Source organism: Papio anubis, chromosome 18, assembly GCF_008728515.1.
Source record: "Papio anubis isolate 15944 chromosome 18, Panubis1.0, whole genome shotgun sequence".
Lineage (NCBI taxonomy): Eukaryota > Metazoa > Chordata > Mammalia > Primates > Cercopithecidae > Papio > Papio anubis.
The window spans coordinates 69706949-69725788 of record NC_044993.1 but is presented as its reverse complement, the minus strand read 5'-3'; the positions used below and the strand labels follow the sequence as shown (position 1 = coordinate 69725788).

Genomic DNA, 18840 nt, shown 5'->3' with positions numbered 1-18840 from the left:
CACTCCCCAACCTCAACACCATCTTCCACCTTTACAGAATCCCCAGGGTAATCCCAGGGAAACTGAGGACCCCAATTTCTCATCGCAACACCACACACAAGCTGAGGTGCTTGTGCTCACACACACCCAGTCCACTTTGGGGGGCCCAAGGAGCCCCCCTACTCTAGACGTGGTAGCCCTGCCCTGGTCTTCAGGCCAGCGCACACCCAGGAGACTCAGGATCTAAAAAACAAAGTACAAACTTTATTTTGTTTCTTTACAAAGGCACGGTGGCCTCTTGGTTTTTTTCTCCCCACTTTCTTAACAAAATATAATAGCTTCTCCTTGAACACGAAGACCTCAAAATTGTAAAAAAAAAAAAAAAAAACAGAAAAGAGAAACAAAACAAAACAAAAAAACAGAAAGCAAAACCAAAAAAAAAACAAAACAAAACCAACAACAAACAAAACAAAAAGAGAGAGACAGACATTTTTGGGGTGGAAGATGAGACCCGGAGGCAGAGGTGGGGGCTGGGGGGTGGGGAAGTGGCGAATTCTAGTGCCGAGATGGGGAAGCGGGAGGGGGGCACAGCAGCAGCAAACCCCAACCGAGAAGCAACGGAGACCCCCGGGCCCCTAGGACGCCCCGGCCCAGTCTGACCCCAACCCATCTAAGTGCTTAAAGGAGAAAGAAGAAAACCCAAAAAGAGGAGGGAAAGGGGATCGAAGGCTGACAGTCCTAGGCTGGCTCTGGGCACGGAAGAAACAACCTGGGGTTTTGTTTGATTCTCCCTGTTCTTAAAAAACATATTTAAAGGAAAAAAAATGCTTTTTGGCAGAGAAAGGCCAGGCATCTCCGTGTCAGCTTCCCCCAGCCCCCGGGGCCGAGGCCCAGCCCTGGGGTCCCGATGCTCCCACACGCTCTGCGACACCCCAGCCCTGGAATCTCGGGTTGAGTGGCTTCGTTCAAAGGTCGATTTACAGTATTGAAAAAGAGGTCATAAAAGAGACCCAAATGACATCGTAATTTTGTAAAAATTTCTCACTCATTCACCCATGTCTCTCCCTGTGGCTGCCCCGGCTCCCTCCAGCCCCCAGAAGGGAGAGGAGGGCAGGGGGGGTAGTCAGGGAAGCGCCCCGTCCCCCGAAGGCTCCTCCCGGCTCTGGTCCATGGCGTCACTGTCTGAGGCCTCGGAGTCGGAGGCGGTGTCAGAGGTGGGGGCCTCCGGGCAGCTGCGCACGGGCTTCACGATGACAGCTCGCCGCTGCTCCTCCTCCAACTCCTGCTTTTCCTGGGTGCCCTCGATGTGCTGGATTGCCTGGACAGGGATGAACCACTGAGAAGGCTCGGCCGGGCATATACGGCCAGCCAGGAGACGGTGGGGGCCCTCAGCCAGCCACTGTCACCCCCAAAACACATATCCCAGAAATAAGCCTTGCAAAGCAGCAGGGGAGGCCCACTAGAGTCCAGGAAAAACAAACTCCTTGTACTTTTCTTTTGGAGACAAGGTCTCGCTATGTCACCCAGGCTAGAGTGCAGTGGCACGATCATAGCTCACCGCAGCCTCAGACTCCTGGGCTCAAGCAATCCTCCTACCACTCCCTCCCTAGTAGCTAGAACCACAGGGGTGCATCACCACTCCCAGCTAACTTTTGTATTTTTGGTAGAGACGAGGGGGTTCTTGCTATGTTGCCCAAGTTGATCTTGAACTCCTGACCTCAGGCAATCTTCCTGCCTCAGCCTCCCAAAGTGCTGGGATTACAGGCAAAGGCCACCACACCTGACTGAGGAACAAACTTCCCAAAACCCTCTGTTACATTGAAAAATCCATTCCAGGAAGACGACAGTCCCAGTGCTGCTTAGAAATTATATGTATTGTAATCCCAGCACTTTGGAAGGCCGAGACAGGCGGATCACAAGGTCAGGAGATCAAGACCATCCTGGCTAACACAGTGAAACCCCGCCTCTACTAAAAAATACAAAAAACTAGCCGGGCGAGGTGGCGGGCGCCTGTAGTCCCAGCTACACAGGAGGCTGAGGCAGGAGAATGGCGTAAACCCAGGAGGCGGAGCTTGCAGTGAGCTGAAATCCAGCCACTGCACTCCAGCCTGGGGGACAGAGCAAGACTCCGTCTCAAAAAAAAAAAAAAAAAAAAAAAAAGAAATTATATGTATCAGCCAGGCGTGATGGCTCACGCCTGTAATCTCAACACTTTGGGAGGCCAAGATGGGCGGATCTACTGAGGTCAGGAGTTCGAGACCAGCCTCACCAACACGGAGAAACCCCGTCACTACTAAAAATACAAAATTTGCCGGGCATGGTGGCGCGTGCCTGTAATCCTAGCTACTCGGGAGGCTGAGGCAGGAGAATCACGTGAACCTGGGAGGCAGAGATTGCGGTGAGCTGAGATCCCACCACTGCACTCCAGCCTAGGCAACAAGAGTGAAACTCCATCTCCAAAAAAAAAAAAAGAAAGAAATTATGTATGTCTTTCATATGTTTTGTTTTTTGAGAAAGAATTTCGCTGTGTCACCTAGGCTGGAGTGCAGTGGTGCAATCTCAGCTCACTGCAACTTCTGCCTCCCAGGTTGAAGCGATTCTCCTGCCTCGGCCTCCGGAATAGCTGGGACTACAGGCATGCACCACCACATCCAGCTAATTTTTGTATTTTTAATAGAGACGGGGTTTTCACCATGTTGGCCAGGCTAGTCTCAAACTCCTGACATCAGGTGATCCACCCACTTCGGCCTCCCAAAGTGCTAGGATTGCAGGTGTGAGCCACCCCACCTGGCCATATGTTTATGTATTTTAAAGCTTGCCTATTAACTTATTAAAGGCCTTTGTTATTAATTGTATTACACAATTAGGAAGGTTTATGAGCAATTAAAATTCGAGGAGATTGATGGATTTTTTTTTTTCCTGTTTTGGCTTTTTTGGTTGAGTTATTTATTTATTTACTGATTTACTGATTTCTGACGTTGGGTCCCTCAAGGGGCCCTGTTGAAGGCTGAAAGCAACTATAACTTCAAGCTTGACCCACAGAGCTTCCTCCTCTCTAGGAGGCCCAACTGTCACCAACCCTGCCACCTGCATCTCCATCCAGGTCCTAGGAGATGGAGGTGAGACCATGTTCCGGACCAACCCAAAAGCTGAATGCAGGAACTCTTTAACCAGGGGGTTCTGGGAGCAAAGGGCCCTCTCCGGAAACCCCATATTGAGGGAAGGGACAGTCTTCCTGGCCAACTCCTCCTACTGGCATGGTAGGCCCTGCCCAGGTCTCTGGCCCTCACATTCTCCACTTGCAGATCTGAGGAGGGGGCGCCCCAAGGTTTCCAGCCCTCCACCCCCTCCCACACAAGCACCATCTTCCTCCTCTTCCGCCCCTTATTTTCTAGTCTCCCCTAAAGAGCCTGTTGCTGGAGTATGACCCCCACAAGCTGCCCCTTTCCCAAGCTCAGGTACCTGCACGATGGTGTCCAGATTTTGCCGGGATGTAGAAACAGAGTTGATGACCGAGGAGGGGCCCATGGTGACGACGTTGATGTGGTGGGAGGGAGGGGGAGGTGGTGCCGGCACGATCACCGTGGGGTGGTGGGTGGGGGCCGGAGGGGGCAGAAGCTGCAAGACAGAAGCCCTCAGCCTTTCTCTCAAGGCTTCTCTCGGCCCATCCACCTCCCTTTCATGCAGAGCCGGCCAGTATATATATAACTGCCTCATCCCCTTTATATTAAGAAACAGAGAGGAGGTGGCCTAGGGAGAGGCTTCTGCCATTCAAGATCCCCTGTCCCCTTCCCGATTCCCAGAGCCCCCTCCCAGGCGCCTCCTGCTCACCTGGGTCCGCAGGTGCTGCTGTTCCCGCTCCAGCTTCTCCTGGTGCAGCAGCCTCACCTGTTCCTGCTGCTGCTGCAGCTGCACCTGCTGCGCAATCACCTTGAGCTTTTCCGGGTACATGTGGGCCTCCAGCGATCGCACCTGGAGGCAGGACAGCCTGGGCTCAGGGCCAGGACCGGGAGCACACCCTGCCCTATCAGTCCTACAGCAGCTCATTCACTCCTGCTGAAAACCCTACCACGGGGCGGGACCCCCTCAGCAGAGGCCAGAAGCCTTTCCAGAGCCCTTCAGTCCCTGGCTCCTCTCGCCTCCCACCTCAGCCCCCACTGGACCATGCTCCCTCCTGCCCGAGCCTTTGCCTATGGCTTTCCCTCTGCCAGGAACACCCTTCTCTGTCCTTTGGTTAACCATGAGACTCAACTTCCCACTTCCAGGGAAAAGCCGTGGGGCGTCCCTTGAAAAACCCCTACTGATGCCACAGCTCCAGCCTGGCCTACATTATGGTTAAGTTTTTTGTTTTTGTTTTTTGGTTTCTTTGAGACATGGTCTCCCTCTGTCACTCAGGCTGCAGTGTAGTGGCACAATCACAGCTCACTGCAGCCTCCACCTCCTGGGCTCAAGTGATCCTCCCAGTTCAGCCTCCCAAGTAGCTGGGACCACAGATGTGCACCACCACACTTAGCCCTTTTTTTTTTTTTTTTTTTTGAGACAGGGTCTCACTCTGTTGCCCAGGCTGGAGTGCCATGGTGCAATCATGGCTCACTGCAGCCTCCACCTTCTGGGTTCAAGCAATCCTCCCAGTTCAGCCTCCTGAGCAGCTGGGACTACAGGCACACCCCACCACACCTGGGTAATTTTCATATATTTTTTGGTAGAGACAGGGTCTCACTATGCTTCCCAGGCCAATCTCAAACTCCTGGGCTCAAGCAATCCTCCCACCTCAGCCCTCCAAAGTGCTGGGATTACAGGTGTGAGTCACCATACCCAGCCCATCGTGTTTACTTTTTTTTTTTTTGAGACGGAGTCTCGCTGTGTTGCCCAGGCTGGAGTGCAGTGGCAAGATCTCGGCTCACTGCAAGCTCCGCCTCCTGGGTTCACGCCATTCTCCTGCTGTAGCCTCCCGAGCAGCTGGGACTACACGCGCCAACCACCACGCCCAGCTAATTTTTTTTTTTTTTTTTGTATTTTTAGTAGAGACAGGGTTTCGCCGTGTCAGCCAAGATGGTCTTGATCTCCTGACCTCAGGTGATCCACCCGCCTCGGCCTCCCAAAGCATGGTTACATTTTTGAGATCTTTTGACTAATCTCCCCCACCCCGATGCAGACGGTGGCTCCCGAGGGCAGGGACGTGTCTGGCTTGCGCCCCACTCCTAGGCCTGGCACCGCAGCAGATGCTCCTGCAAATAGGGTTCAACCCAAGGCCACAGAGCATGAGGGGCGACCCCAGGCTCCACGCCCGCTGCACCGCGCGCCGCGCCCAGCAGAGGGCGCTGCCTCACCTGCTCCTCCAGCATCATGCGCACCGAGCGCTCCTTGTCCAGCTGCTGCCGCAGCTCAATCATCTCCCGCCGCAGGTCCTCCGCCTTCTCGTCCTCCCAGATGTCCGGAGAGCCGATGCCTTCATCCTTGTCTTCTGCCCGCCGTCGCTTGGGGGACGAGCCGCTCAGCTCCTGGGGACCCCAAGGAGTCGGTCAGTGTGCCTGACACCTCGGTACTACCACGGAGATTGGGGCTCCATCGCAGCCCCCCAAAGCTGCCCAACACAGGTGAATCTTCATTAGGGAGCCCCTTCTGCAAGTCCAACAAACCAGCCAAATGCCAGGAGAATGGGCTGCTTTCCAGAACAGTCACCTGGCTCCTTCCAGAGCCCACTCCACCGCACTTGACCGATGGGGAAACTGAGGCCAGGGCAGGAAAACAAGTGCCTGTAAGTACTTGTCAGTGGGCAAGAAGGGGCCTGCAGCCACACCTGAGTCCCAGGCCCATGGCTGGGTACTAGGCATGCCCATGCCAGGGAGAGGGAGCCAGGAAGGAGGACAGGGCGCACCTGGATGAAGCGCTTGAGCTGTGTGTTCTGCTGCAGGAGCCTGGTCTTCTCCTGCTCCAAGGAGAAGATGTACTCGGCTGTCTGCTGGAGAATGGCTGCCTGAGGGCGTGGAAAAGCCGAGTCAGGCTGGCAGTGTTTACCAGAGCTCACTTTCCTCTCCCGGCGGGAGCCTGCCGCCTCCTCCAGGAAGCCCTCCCTGCTCTCACCCACCTTGCTGAGCTTCTCTCCATCTGTGTGGGGGATGAGGGTCTTGAGGGACTGGAATCCTGCGTTGATGCTCTGCATGCGCCTCCGCTCGTTGCTGTTGGCGATCTCCCTTCGAATCCGCCGCTCCTGGTCCCGCTGAGTCTCGGGAGTTAGTGGAATGTTGGCAAGGCTGCCAGAGAGGACAGGGACAAGCTCGGCCAAGATGCCCTCTTTTTTTTTTTTTTTTTTTTGAGGCGGAGTCTCGCTCTGTCGCCCAGGCTGGAGTGCAGTGGCCCGATCTCGGCTCACTGCAAGCTCCGCCTCCCGGGTTTACGCCATTCTCCTGCCTCAGCCTCCCGAGTAGCTGGGACTACAGGCGCCGCCACCACGCCCGGCTAATTTTTTGTATTTTTAGTAGAGACGGGGTTTCACTGTGTTAGCCAGGATGGTCTCGATCTCCTGACCTCGTGATCCGCCCGCCTCGGCCTCCCAAAGTGCTGGGATTACAGGCTTGAGCCACCGCGCCCGGCCGACGCCCTCTTTATCATTCATCTCCAGAGGGCCCCAGTGGAACCTGTATCCCTCCCCTCCTGCAAAAGATGCCAGGCCACCCCCACGGGGTGATGGAGGGGTGCTCTTTGGGACACCAGGGCGGACTGAATCAGCTGACTGAGGGTAAGATAGTCTGCTCAGAACCCACCCCGGGCCAGGCACAGTAATCCCAGTTCTTTGGGAGGTCAAGGCCAAGGATCATTGAGCCCAAGAGTTTGAGATCAGCCTAGGCAACGTAATGAGACCCTGTCTCTACAAAAAAATAAAATTAGCAAGGTGTGGTGGTGCACGCCTGTAGTGCCAGCTACTCAGGAGGCTGAAGTGGAGGACTGCTTGAGCCCAGGAGTTGGAGGCTGCACTAAACTATGATCACGCCATGTGCTTCAGTCTGGGCAACGGAGCAAGACCTTGTCTCAACAGCAACAACAAAACCCATCCCGTCCCTGGCTTTCCTCATGGGGAGCAGTCTCTCCTCCGGAACAGAATTCCCAGTGTGTCTGAACATCGAAACATCCAGGAGCTTAGAAACTGTGCAGACGATGGGTGCTGGCCCCAGCGTCTGACTAGCAGGCCCGGTGGGGCCCAGAAACGTGGGTGGTGTGATTCTTATGCACGTGGGATGCAGACGATATTCAGGGACGCTGTCCCTGCTCCTGGAGCACTTCTGAGTGACTTGCTGGGCACCTGGGGCACCTCTTCAGCGTCTGAGGCTTTGCCACCCCAGGACTGAGGAAGACATCCGCACTCCCTTCCTACCCTCACGGCCACGCCTCGCACCACAAGCCCCAGCCCCACTAGACTAAGACTTCACAGAAGACAAATACCACTCACTCTCCAAAAAGACACCAAGCCAACAACCCCTGGGGACACTGTTCCCCACAGCCCACCCACTCCAAGAGACAATTCCACCCCGTGCTGGAGAAGCGAGGCTCCCACCATGCTGTGGGGAGCGCTACTGACCCTTGCAGGAGCAGCGACCAGTGCGACGAGAAGGCAGCCAGGGGAAAGAGGGCGTGGCTGCTGGCTGGGGCGTGGCTTAGGATGAGGGCGGGGCGTGTGCGCCAGGGGGCGGGGCTGCCGGCCAGCGAGCAGAGGCAGCAGTTGTGGGCCCAAGGCCACGCTCCCCGAGGGTTGGGCCTGTGTGTGGCCTGGAGGAGGCATGTCCCCCTCCCTAGACCTCCCCTGCAACTCCCCCCGCCCCTGGCCTGATGGCTTCCAGATGCTGGGCTCCCAGCAAAGTCTGCCGGCCCCACCCGAAGCCGCAGCCCGGGCCTCTTCCTGAGGGGCCCTCCCGGGGTGCCCTGTTCCAGGACTGGTCCAAGGGGGCTCACGCCCCTGAATCTGGGAGAACAGGAAAAAGGTTCTGGGCAGCTCCTGCTCCATTGACGGGGGCAGTCTGGGGTCAAGGCGCTGGCAAGTCTAACTCCCATGCTGTATGCCCTGTCCCCTTCGCCAGTCCGCAGGCGGAAAGGAGTTTGGATGGACCCAGGAGGGAGCACATCTGCAACAGCTGGAAACTGCCGTGGCCTTCCTGGCCCCACCCAGCCTGCCCCATCTGTCCAGCCTTGGCTCCCTGTTGGACCCTGGACGCATCCCTGCCCCTTCCCCGGCCTCAGCTTCCTCTGCCAATAGAGAGCTTTCCGACGCCGGGAGTCTGGATGCAAATCAGCCTCCTTCCATCCTCATCAAGCCAAGCCCCCTCCTCCATCAGGATCCAAAGACCCAGGGCCTGTACCCAGGGTACAAGTCGCTTACAGGGTCTTGAAATGTCAGCACTGCAAAAGGGACCCATGCCCCCCACGTTCCATGAGAGACTTTAGGGTTCAGGGCAGAGAGGGGATGGTTTTAGGGTCAGTTGGATATCAGTGCCCTCACTTCTCCCAGTTCCCCTGCCCTGAAGTGGAGGTAACAGGGGGACTGGAGCAGGCCTGCTGCACAGCTGTGTGTGGCCCGGCCTTGGGGCAGAGTCCAGGCCCCCAGGCCTGGCATGGCCTCAGACCATACCATCTCGGAGAGGCCAGCAGGCCAAGGGGACCAAGACTGCTCTGCAGTGGGTGGCTTAAACGTGGGGCTCTTTGGAAGTAAGAGGTGGGAAGAGATGTCCATAGCAAGCCACAAGGTAAATGCAATCTGGAGGCAACGCCATCCCCCTCAGGAGAGATGTGGGGAGAGACCCCTGCCCATCCAGCCCCTGAGCCCCTCCTGGCGATGCCCAAAGGCCAGAGCTGACTAGGGCCTGGGGGTGAAAAGGGAGCACCAAGTTCAGCCTTGGGCCACCTGAGAGCTGGCCCTCCTGGAGGGTCCACAACAGATGGGTACATTGCTTTTTTTAAGTTTTTGGCTAGAATTTTCTCACTGAATTGTCACAATCTTCCTGAGTCAGGCGGCCTAAAGACTCCCATGTAAAGAGGGGCACACAGAAGTTTGGGTAGGGACCAGCTGCAGCAAGTACTGGGACTTGAACCCTGACCCCAGAACAGGTGTCAGACCATAGGCCAGAATGAGCTCTGACCGTCCCACAGACCCAGATGCCCCAACCGGCAGGTGACAGTTATCCCCATAAAAGAGAAGACGAGTGCAGGCACAGTGGCTCACACCTATAATCCTAGCACTTTGGGAGGCCAAAGCAGGAAGACCGCTTGAGCCCCAGAGTTCAAGACCAGCCTGGGCAACAGAGTGAGACCCCATCACTACAAAAAATTAAAGAAATCAGCCAGGCATGGTGGAGTGTGTCTATTGTTCCAGCAACTCAGGAGGCTAAGGTGGGAGGATGGAATAAGCCCAGGAGGTTGAGGCTGCAGTGAGCTGTGATCGTGTCACTATACTCCAGCCTGGGCAACAGAGTGAGACGCTGTCTCAAAAGAAAAAAAAAAAAAAGGACCAGGCATTCGGAAATCGCTGTAATCGTGTAACTCTTTTTATTATTTACAGACCTCGTTTACATTTTTGCTTGCCTGATTCTCACAGAAACCCAGTGGGGTGGCCAAGATTACAGCGAGCAAGCAATGCAGGGTCCTGGGAAGGGAGGTGATGATCCCAAGGTCAAGCAGCCAGACGGGGCACAAGAGCAACCTGCAGATGCCAACCCACTGAAGCGCCTCTACTGACCGCTGGTTCACACAGCCCACCACTTACCAGAAGGGAGGGTGTGACTGTAAGCTCAGCCACCACCCCTGCCCCTCTGAACACAAGCCCACAAGTGAGGTGACTTGCCCAAGGTCACACCCAGCAGCCGGGCAGGGCAGGGTGCAGCCAAATGCACCCTCCTGCACCTCCCGGCCCAAGTCCCACCAATTCCTCTGCTCTTGGGAGCTGACCCTCAGCCTCTTCTTTCCCTTCCCCACAAAGCAGCCCACTAACCGGGAGACCAAAGGAGACCACCAGACCCGAGTCCCGAAAACCCCAGCCGGAAGTTCTCACAAGGAAGAGGAGCTGGGGCTGGGATCAGGGGCCTGTGTCGCCTCCTCCTCTGCACCAGAATCTGCCGGCCCAGCTTCTCCAATGCTCCATCCTGCATCCTTCCTCTCCAAAGCCATCAGCCCAGTCTCCTGGCTCAGAAACCAGTTGCTGGCTAACCTAGTGCTTAACTTAGGTTAAGCACTTTCTTAAATCCAAGAAAGCAAATTTCCCCCTCAAAGGTACAGTTCCTCGTGGGGACCTGAATATGCCACCAAGATCCTCAATTATAACTCACCTAAATTGCCCTGGAAGTACCAGCCGACAAGAGTCCTTTAATAGAATGCATTCTAACCAAGGCTTCTGATTGGTGGAATAGGAGCTAACCAGGGGTTGTGATTGGCGAAGTGTCGGCTAACCAGGAATTCTTATTGGTGGAATGCTGACCAACCAGGGCTTCTGATGGCTGACCAACCAGGGGTTCCTGTTGATGAAGGATGGTTAATTGAAATTTCCAGGTGATACTGCACTGGATAAAGTGGATTTTTCTGCAAATGCCTGAAAGTTTCTGATAGCTCTTTCTGGGGTTTTGCATTTACAGTTAAGGTCTGTAAAGGTCCTACACACACACTAAAGGTCCACTATCCTCTCCCTGGCCACTTCAGAGTCCTCCAGGTGAGAATCAAAGGTGGCCCAAGTCCACTGACACCGAGGTTCCCTTTTTTTTTTTTTTTTTTTTGAGACGGAGTCTTGCTCTGCCGCCCAGGCTGGAGTACAGTGGCCGGATCTCAGCTCACTGCAAGCTCCGCCTCCCGGGTTCACGCCATTCTCCTGCCTCAGCCTCCCGAGTAGCTGGGACTACAGGCGCCTGCCACCTCGCCCGGCTAGTTTTTTGTGTTTTTAGTAGAGACGGGGTTTCACCGTGTTAGCCAGGATGGTCTCGATCTCCTGACCTCGTGATCCGCCCATCTCGGCCTCCCAAAGTGCTGGGATTACAGGCTTGAGCCACCGCGCCCGGCCTTTTTTTTTTTTTTGACTTGAGCCTCGTTCTATTGCCCAGACTGCAGTGCAGTGGCACAATCTTGGCTCACCGCAATCTCCGCCTCCCGAGTTCAAGCGCTTCTCATGCCTCAGCTTCCCAAGTAGCTGGGATTACAGGCGTGAGCCACCATGCCCGGCTAATTATGGGGGGGGTGTTTGTTTGTCTGTTTGTTTTTTGAGACGTAGCCTTGCTCTGTTGCGCAGGCTGGAGTGCAGTGGCGCAATCTCAGCTCACTGCAATTTCTACCTCCCGAGTTCAAGCAATTCTCATGCCTCAGCCTCCAGAGTAGCTGGGATTACAGGCGCCCACCACCATGCCCGGCTAATTTTTGTGTTTTTAGTAGAGACAGGGTTTCATCATGTTGGCCAGAATGGTCTCAAACTCTTGACCTTAAATGATCCATCCGCCTCGGCCTCCCAAAGTGCTGGGATTATACGCCTGAGCCACCATGCCCAGCCACACTGAGGCTCTCTTGCTTCTCACAAGCCAGCCTCCTGGGGCCAACCAGGGGCTGCCCTAGATTTAGGAATAAGACAGGTCACTGAGCAGGCAATGGCCAAGGAACAAAATTTGGGCGCCAGCCTTGGATGCTAAGACCAGAGCCGCCACACCTACCACCACAGCACTCACAAAATCTGAGACTGACACTGGTGTCTTAACCAGACACTTAGGGGGATGGGGCACACCCTTCAAGTCTAGAACCCTGCCAGGTACCTATCCCTGCCCAGCCCAAAGCTAAGTACCCACAATCCCTCTACACCTGCCTGCTGAGGTCCAGCCTCAAACCGGCCACTGAGAACTTTCCCACTGCCCTGAAGTCACTCACACACCTCAGGGTCACTTAACATCTACACAGTCAACATGGGAAAGTCCACACGGGATTCTCCCAAACCCAAAAAAGCACTAAGGCACTCACTCATCCTTCTCTCACCTAATCAGCCCAAGGTTCTCGTCCATGCTCCATCTCCACTGCTGCTACACCACTCACCCACACTCTGCGCTCTGACCAGGCCAGTCTGTGCCCTTCCCCGCGGGCCCAGAACACACCATGCCCAGGCTGTTCCCATCAGAAACATCCCTGCCTCCCTCCCCCAAAGCTCCTCCAGCCCATCAGTGGGAATCCTGCACTGGGCTCAAGTGCAAAAAGTCCAGCCTTGCCACTTACTAGCTGAGGAACACCAAGCCTCAGTTTCCCCCATCTGTAAAATATGGAAACATTGCTTCACTTCCCAGGGTCATGGTGAAGTTTAAAAGAGATCAAGAAAGGCTGGGCACGGTGGCTCACGCCTGTAATCCCAACACTTCGGGAGGCTGAGGTGGGCAGATCACCTGAGGTCAGAAGTTCCAGACCAGCCTGGCCAACATGGTGAAACCCCCTCTCTACTAAAAACACAAAAATTAGCCAGGTGTCATGGCGTGTGCCTGTAGTCCCAGTATTCGGGAGGCCGAAGCCCAAGAGTTAGTTTGCACCCAGGTGTCCAAGACAACCCATGAAACTCTTAGCAGGGTCTACAAGACCTTTTAGGACCACGAGGCTGTGAGCTGCTGAAGACAGGAGTCACATCCTGTTCGTGGCTGTATCCTCAGTCCCAGAAGAATGTTGTTGCTTCATAAATAAATCAGGGACCCAACGAACACTCCAAAGCCTTCAATTTTCTCGAACTCCTTCTTATGGGAGCTTTTTAAATTTTATTTTATTTTTTAAATTCTTATTTATTTATTTATTTAGAAGCATGGTCTCACTCCCATCACCCAAGCTGGAGTGCAATGGCATGATCTTGGCTCACTGTAGCATCAACTTCTTGAACCCAGATCATCCTCCTTCCTCAGCCTCCCAAGCAACTGGAAGTACACACCACCACACTCGGCTAGTTTTTTGTATTTTTAGTAGAAACAGGGTTTCGTCACGTTGCTGAGGCTGGTCTCAAACTCCTGGGCTCAAGTGATCCTCCCGCCTTGGCCTCCCAAAGTGCTAGGGTTACAAGAGTGAGCCACTGTGCCCAGTCTTACTGTTTTTTTTAAGAGGCAGGGTCTCTGTTATCCAGGCTAGAGTGCAGTGGTATGATCATAGCTCACTGTAATCTCCAATTCCCAGGCTCAAGCAATCCTCCTGCCTCAGCCTCCCGTGAGCCTCCCATGAGCCTCTCCCTGAGACTACAGGCACATGCCACCATGCCAGGCTAATTTTTTCACTTTTTGTAGAGGTGGGGTCTTGCTATGTTGCCCAGGCTGGTCTCGAACTTCTGGGCTCAAATGATTCTTTCGCCTCGGCCTTACAAATTACTGGGATTACAGGCTTGAGCCAATGAGCAGGGTCCAGGAGCTTTAAGATACAGATGGAGCCGGGTGCAGTGGCTCATGCCTGTAATCCAAGCACTTTGGGAGCCCAAGGCGGGCAGATCACGAGGTCAGGAGATCGAGACCATCCTGGCTAACACGGTGAAACCCCGTCTCTACGAAAAATACAAAAAAAATTAGCCGGGCGTGGTGGCAAGCTGTAGTCCTAGCTACTAGGGAGGCTGAGGCAGGAGAATGGCGTGAATCAGGAGGCGGAGCTTGCAGTGAGCTGAGATTGCGCCACCGCACTCCAGCCTGGGCGACAGAGTGAGACTCTGAGACTCCGTCTCAAAAAGAAAAAAAAAAACAAAACACAGATTGAGAGTCCGGGCACAGTGGCTCATGTCTGTAATCCCAGCACTTTGGGAGAATGAGGCGGGCAGATCACAAGATCAGGAGATAGAGACCATCCTGGCCAACATGGTGAAACCCCGTCTGTACTAAAAATACAAAAATTAGCCAGGCATGGTGGAGCGGGCCTGTAGTCCCAGCTACTTAGGAGGCTGAGGCAGGAGAATCGCTTGAACCCTGGTGGCGGAAATTGCAGTGAGCTGAGATTGTGCCACTGCACTCCAGCCTGTGCGACAGAGTGAGAGTCCATCTCAAAACAAACAAACAAAAAAACACAAGATACGGATAGAGACTACCATATACCTGCCCATATACATGCCTTTAAGACTCTGAATGTTGCCGGGCGCGGTGGCTCAAGCCTGTAATCCCAGCACTTTGGGAGGCTGAGACGAGCGGATCACGAAGTCAGGAGATCTGAGACCATCCTGGCTAACACGGTGAAACCCCGTCTCTATTAAAAAATAAAAAAAAAAAAACTAGCCGGGCGAGGTGGCGGACGCCTGTAGTCCCAGCTACTCAGGAGGCTGAGGCAGGAGAATGGCGTGAACCCGGGAGGCTGAGCTTGCAGTGAGCCGAGATCGGACCACTGCACTCCAGCCTGGGTGACAGAGCGAGACTCCATCTCAAAAAAAAAAAAAAAAAAGACTGTGAATGTCAGTGGCTGGGCGCAGTCGCTCATGCCTGTAATCCTAGTACTTTGGGAGGCCAAGGTGGGCAGATCACCTGAGGTCAGGGGTTCGAGACCAGCCTGGCCAACCACCATGGTGAAACCCCATCTCTACTAAAAATACAAAAATTAGCCAGGCATGGTGACACATGTCTGCAATCCCAGCTACTTGGGAGGCTGAGGCAGGAAAGTCGCTTGAACCTAGGAGGCGGAGGTTGCAGAGAGCCAAGATTGCAGCACTGCACTCCATTCTGGGTGACAGAGTGAGACTCTGTCTCAAAAAAAAAAAAAGGACTGAATGTCATTTTAACAGCTACCAGGCACTTTCCATACTCATAGCTAATTTTCTCACAGGTGCACTCTTTTCCAGAGACAGAACCATTAGGCGACAGGTCCAAAACATGCAGCTTGTGTGCACAGCACTGTGCCCTACACTCCCCTCTGGCAGGCCTGGGAGACAGAAAGGGAAATCCCTGCTGGTCACTGAGGGATGGAGCAAAGCCCACCAGCCTGAGATGACCCAGAAAAGCAAATGCATCTGGCCAGAAGGTCCTGCCTAAAGCACACGTTTGACCCCGGACAGGCTTCCCACCTCACCCTGCAACCCCTACTGAAGATAAACAAATCCAGGACCCCCAACTCCACGCCTAATGCACAGCCGACAACTGTCTTGCAATGGACATTGCTGTGCCCAACCCTGGGCGAAGGCTCTACACCTTCAAGCCCTTGGCCTACCAAGATCCAGCTACTCTGGAGGACTGCTGGTATCCTCCAAAGGGAAGCTTGGGGCAGGGATAAATAGAAGCCAGAATCTTAGGGGGCCCTGAGAGGACTCACCCAAGGCCCAGGCATGGCAGCCAGAGGGCCCCCCAACCCTGCCCAGGATCAGGCCCAGAATGTCCTCTCCAGCAGGCACAGCGGCTCAACTGCACCACTGCAGGCTGCCCAGCCCAGCCCCGCAGCAGCCTGCAACCCCAGGACAAGGGTTCAAGTTGCAGCTCTACCACTTGCTGTAGTGGTCCCTTCTCCAGTCTCTGTGTCCTCTTTACACAGAATCAAAAGACACTTCTGACTCATAGAAAGATTATGACAATTCAATGAGAAAATTCTAGCAAAGTGAGCCCCCAGAACCTAAAAACAGCTCAAGAATTTTTTTTTTTTTACTTATTATTACTGGGTCCTCCAGGTGGGCCTCGTGGAAGGGCCAGCCGGGCATCCCTGCCAGCTGCCAAACCCATCATCTGGCCCAAGTCTAGGTATTGACCAGGAACTTCAGAGTAGCCTTAAGGTGGGGACCCCTGGGGCAGTGGGTTGGGCAGGAGTGTCTACACGTGTGCAGCAACCTTCCCTCCAGGCCGGATTCCGAGGCGCTAGTGTCCACCAGCCTGTGCCACACCGGCGGGCTCCACCTCCCTCAATCCCCGCCCAGACTGCCTCGGGCGGCAGAGCACGTGGCTCCAGCCCTGGGGAGCCATTTCGCTCCTGGAGCAGCGCGGCAGGAAAGGGGCCGCAGGTCCCAAACTTGCGCACTCCGTAGAACGCCCACCTCCCCCATACCCCACCCGGGGGATCGTTCAAAATGCAGATGTCCGGGCGCCAGCGATCAGAGCTCCAGGCATGTGCATTTTAAGAAGTGTGCGGGGTGGCTTAGCTGTGTGTGGTCCTTGAATCCATCACCCTTTGGGTTTCGAGCAACCTAGGACCAAAGCTTGCAAAGTGGCTTCTGGGGAGGCCTGCGGATCTCGGGCCACCCACCCGGCCGGGGGACCCGACGCTTTCGGTTTACGGCAGGGGGGAGGGGCGTTGGATGGGAAAGTTTGCAGAGGAAACCCACGTGCGGCGGGAAGCTGCCCTGCGAGGCTAGAGGCGGCCTCAGGTGTCCCCTCCCCAAAAGGCCTGCCCACCTGGCCTGCCTTGCCCACCGTGCCCATGGGTCCGAGCTTTGTGCAGGGAAAGCGTGGCCCAGGAGCGCCTACAAATCCCATAATGCTGCACCAGCAGGACACGGAGAACTACAGCTCCCGCGAGGCCGCGCGCAGAGGTCCGCCTACTCCAAGAGGGCTGCAGAGTCACGTCCAGGCCTCGCTAGTAAACAGCGCCCGGGAGCGGGCGGGCGAGCGAGCGGCAGCCAACGTGTCCCGGGCCGCGGCGCCCCTACCGGCCGCGCGGGCCCCTCGGGGCCCGCCCACCCCCCACACCCACACGCGAGCACGCCCCCAACCCCGCTGCAGCCCCACTCTGCAAACACGCACAGTGCCCGGCTCCCCGCCCCCACCCCGCGCCGGGAGCCGCGGCATGGCTGCATTGTAGCCGCCCTAGCTACACCCCCACTCGCGCCCCGGGCCCCGAGACCCCCTTGGATGGGGACGACCTAAGATCGCGAGGAAGGAAGGAGAGGAAGGAAGCTGCCGCGGGAGGGGGAAAGAGGAAGCGCGGGGGGGAAGGCCACCAGCACCAAGCATGGCCGGGACTGCTGCAGAACCACGTGGGTCTGTTTGCAATTTACAAACGTTGCGACTCGCCCGCCTGCAGCGGACAAAAGTGGCCGGGGCCGCTTGGGGCCCCCATGCTCCAAGAGAGGAGGGTCCCGGGGCGGCGCGAACCCGGCGCGTGGGGCTGCAGCCGTCCCGGCAGCTAAGAAAGGCTAGCGGGGTCGGCGGCGCGGGCCATGCGTGCGCACACGCGCGCCCGCCCGGGCGGGCTGGCCGGGGGCTGCAATGGTAGGAAGGGGGTGGGGGAAGGAGGAGTACACACCTACAGAGCCCTCCTATCACTTCTTTCTCTGTTTTCCTGAAATGTTGCAAAGAGGGCACCTTCTGAGTGGGCACCATGAAATACTCCATAGCGATCGGCCCCCCTCCTCTGCACGAGCCAGATCCCGCGATCAGCCGGAGAATGCAAGATGGAAATCCGAATCAAAGGGCAGCGCCGGACGGAGGTGCAGAATCGGCCGGTCCCAGATGCTGGCGGCGGCGGCGGCGGCGGCGGCGGCGGCGGCGAGGGGAGGGAGGCGGGCGGGAGGGGCGGGAGGGAGGTCTCTCCGGCCTGCCTCCCCGGGCGTGTGTATGTGTGTGTGTGTGTGTTTGCAGCTGATCAGATGTCTGTTTCAAGGCGGGAAACAGCTGGTGAAAACTCAGCACTCCCCCGGCCTCCTTCCGCGGAGTAAGGAATTGCATGTAAACAAAGGACTATTTGCAGCGCCCCCCAGGCGGCGCGAGGCCGGGGCGAGAGGGGCGCGGGCCCCTGGGGACCGGCTGCAGCCGGGGTCTGCAGGCCTCTCGCTGGGCACAGGGGGCCGGGGCCCGCGGGCGGGCTTGGGGGGCGCGTCGTGAATGGAGCGAGCTGCGGCCGAGCTACATGCGCCACTATGGGTGATGAGGTCCATCAGCTGACAGGTTGGCAAGCGTTGCAAAAAAAAAAAAAAAAAAGGCCAGCCACCGCGCGGGGAGGCCAGCCTGTGCAGCCCGGGGTCCAGCGGCGACTGCCCAGTGCAGGGTCCGCGCGCTCGGCCGGCCCGCGGGGAGGAGGGGGCGCGGCTGGGTCGGGCGTGCAGCGGCAGCAAGGAAGGCGGCCTGGGGTTCGCGCTTGGGGCTTCTGCTTTTTCACCATTGCAACTGCACCGAGCGGAGCCTCTCCGGTGTGCTCCCTTCGAGCCAAGCCCAGGGCCCCCTGGAAACTTGCGTCACAGCCACCGCTTCCCACATGTAACTTGGGGCTGACTTCCGAGGCCGGCCAGCCTCCTCTCTCCCTCCCTGCTGAGCTGCGCGCCGCTGGACGCACGGCAAGGACTCCGGATCCTGGGAATCCTGGACCCGGCGAGGGGACGGCAAAGGGCGCCTAGGATGCTGGGGCCGCCCTAGGAAACCCGGGCCCCCGGCGGAGAGGGGAAGGTGGAGGCGGGCCCGAACGGCAGCGGCCCCCGGGCCCAGGCTGCAGGCGCTGCCGGGAGGTCTGCTGGTTGCTGCCGGGTGTCCTGCTATTCCCCCCAGACCCCCACTGTTCCCTCCGCGGGCTGAAGGCTGCAGCTTCTCATTCATAACAAAGCCCGAGTGGGACTTGCACCTCCGCCAGGGTGCGCTCCCTACGAGGGGGTGACGACTTGGGGCAGGGACGGGCACCCTGGCGGCGAGCTTCCGTCCTCCGCTCGCACGCCCCACCTTCCGGCCCCAGGCCCTCCCTTGGCTCCTGGAGGTTTGGCTTCTGGCTCAGGAAGCCCACGCCTGCCTTGGAATGTCCTGGATCCTGCCCACAGCCTTCCAGGTTCCGCCTAAATCGCGCCTCCTAATTTGACTTATTCCTACTAGTAACAATAGTTACTGTTATTATTGGGAAATATTGTTAGATGTTGCCAGCACCCGGTGGATGCAGAACAGTTTTGCATACATGCTTTCCAATCCTTGAAGCAACCTGTTAGGCAGTTTCTCTAAGGAGAGATCCCAGACCACTTCACAA

The 18840-nt window shown here is 56.5% G+C and overlaps 1 protein-coding gene across 2 annotated transcripts; it reads right to left on the bottom strand.

Moving 5' to 3' along the window:
• Positions 1-221: 221 nt before the first annotated feature.
• On the bottom strand, positions 222-17647 carry TFAP4 (transcription factor AP-4). 2 transcript variants are annotated; one of them, XM_009195884.4, is made up of 7 exons: positions 17143-17647; positions 6068-6233; positions 5858-5956; positions 5310-5480; positions 3811-3951; positions 3442-3597; positions 222-1297 (listed from the first exon to the last, which is right to left on the bottom strand). In XM_009195884.4, the coding sequence occupies exons 1-7, from the start codon at positions 17229-17231 to the stop codon at positions 1103-1105; spliced, it is 1017 nt and encodes a 338-aa protein (XP_009194148.1). In that variant the 5' UTR covers positions 17232-17647; the 3' UTR covers positions 222-1102. The 2 variants fall into 2 exon arrangements, with proteins under 2 accessions (XP_009194148.1, XP_009194149.1); XM_009195885.2 differs by lacking the exon at positions 17143-17647 and adding an exon at positions 11083-11115.
• Positions 17648-18840: the final 1193 nt, after the last annotated feature.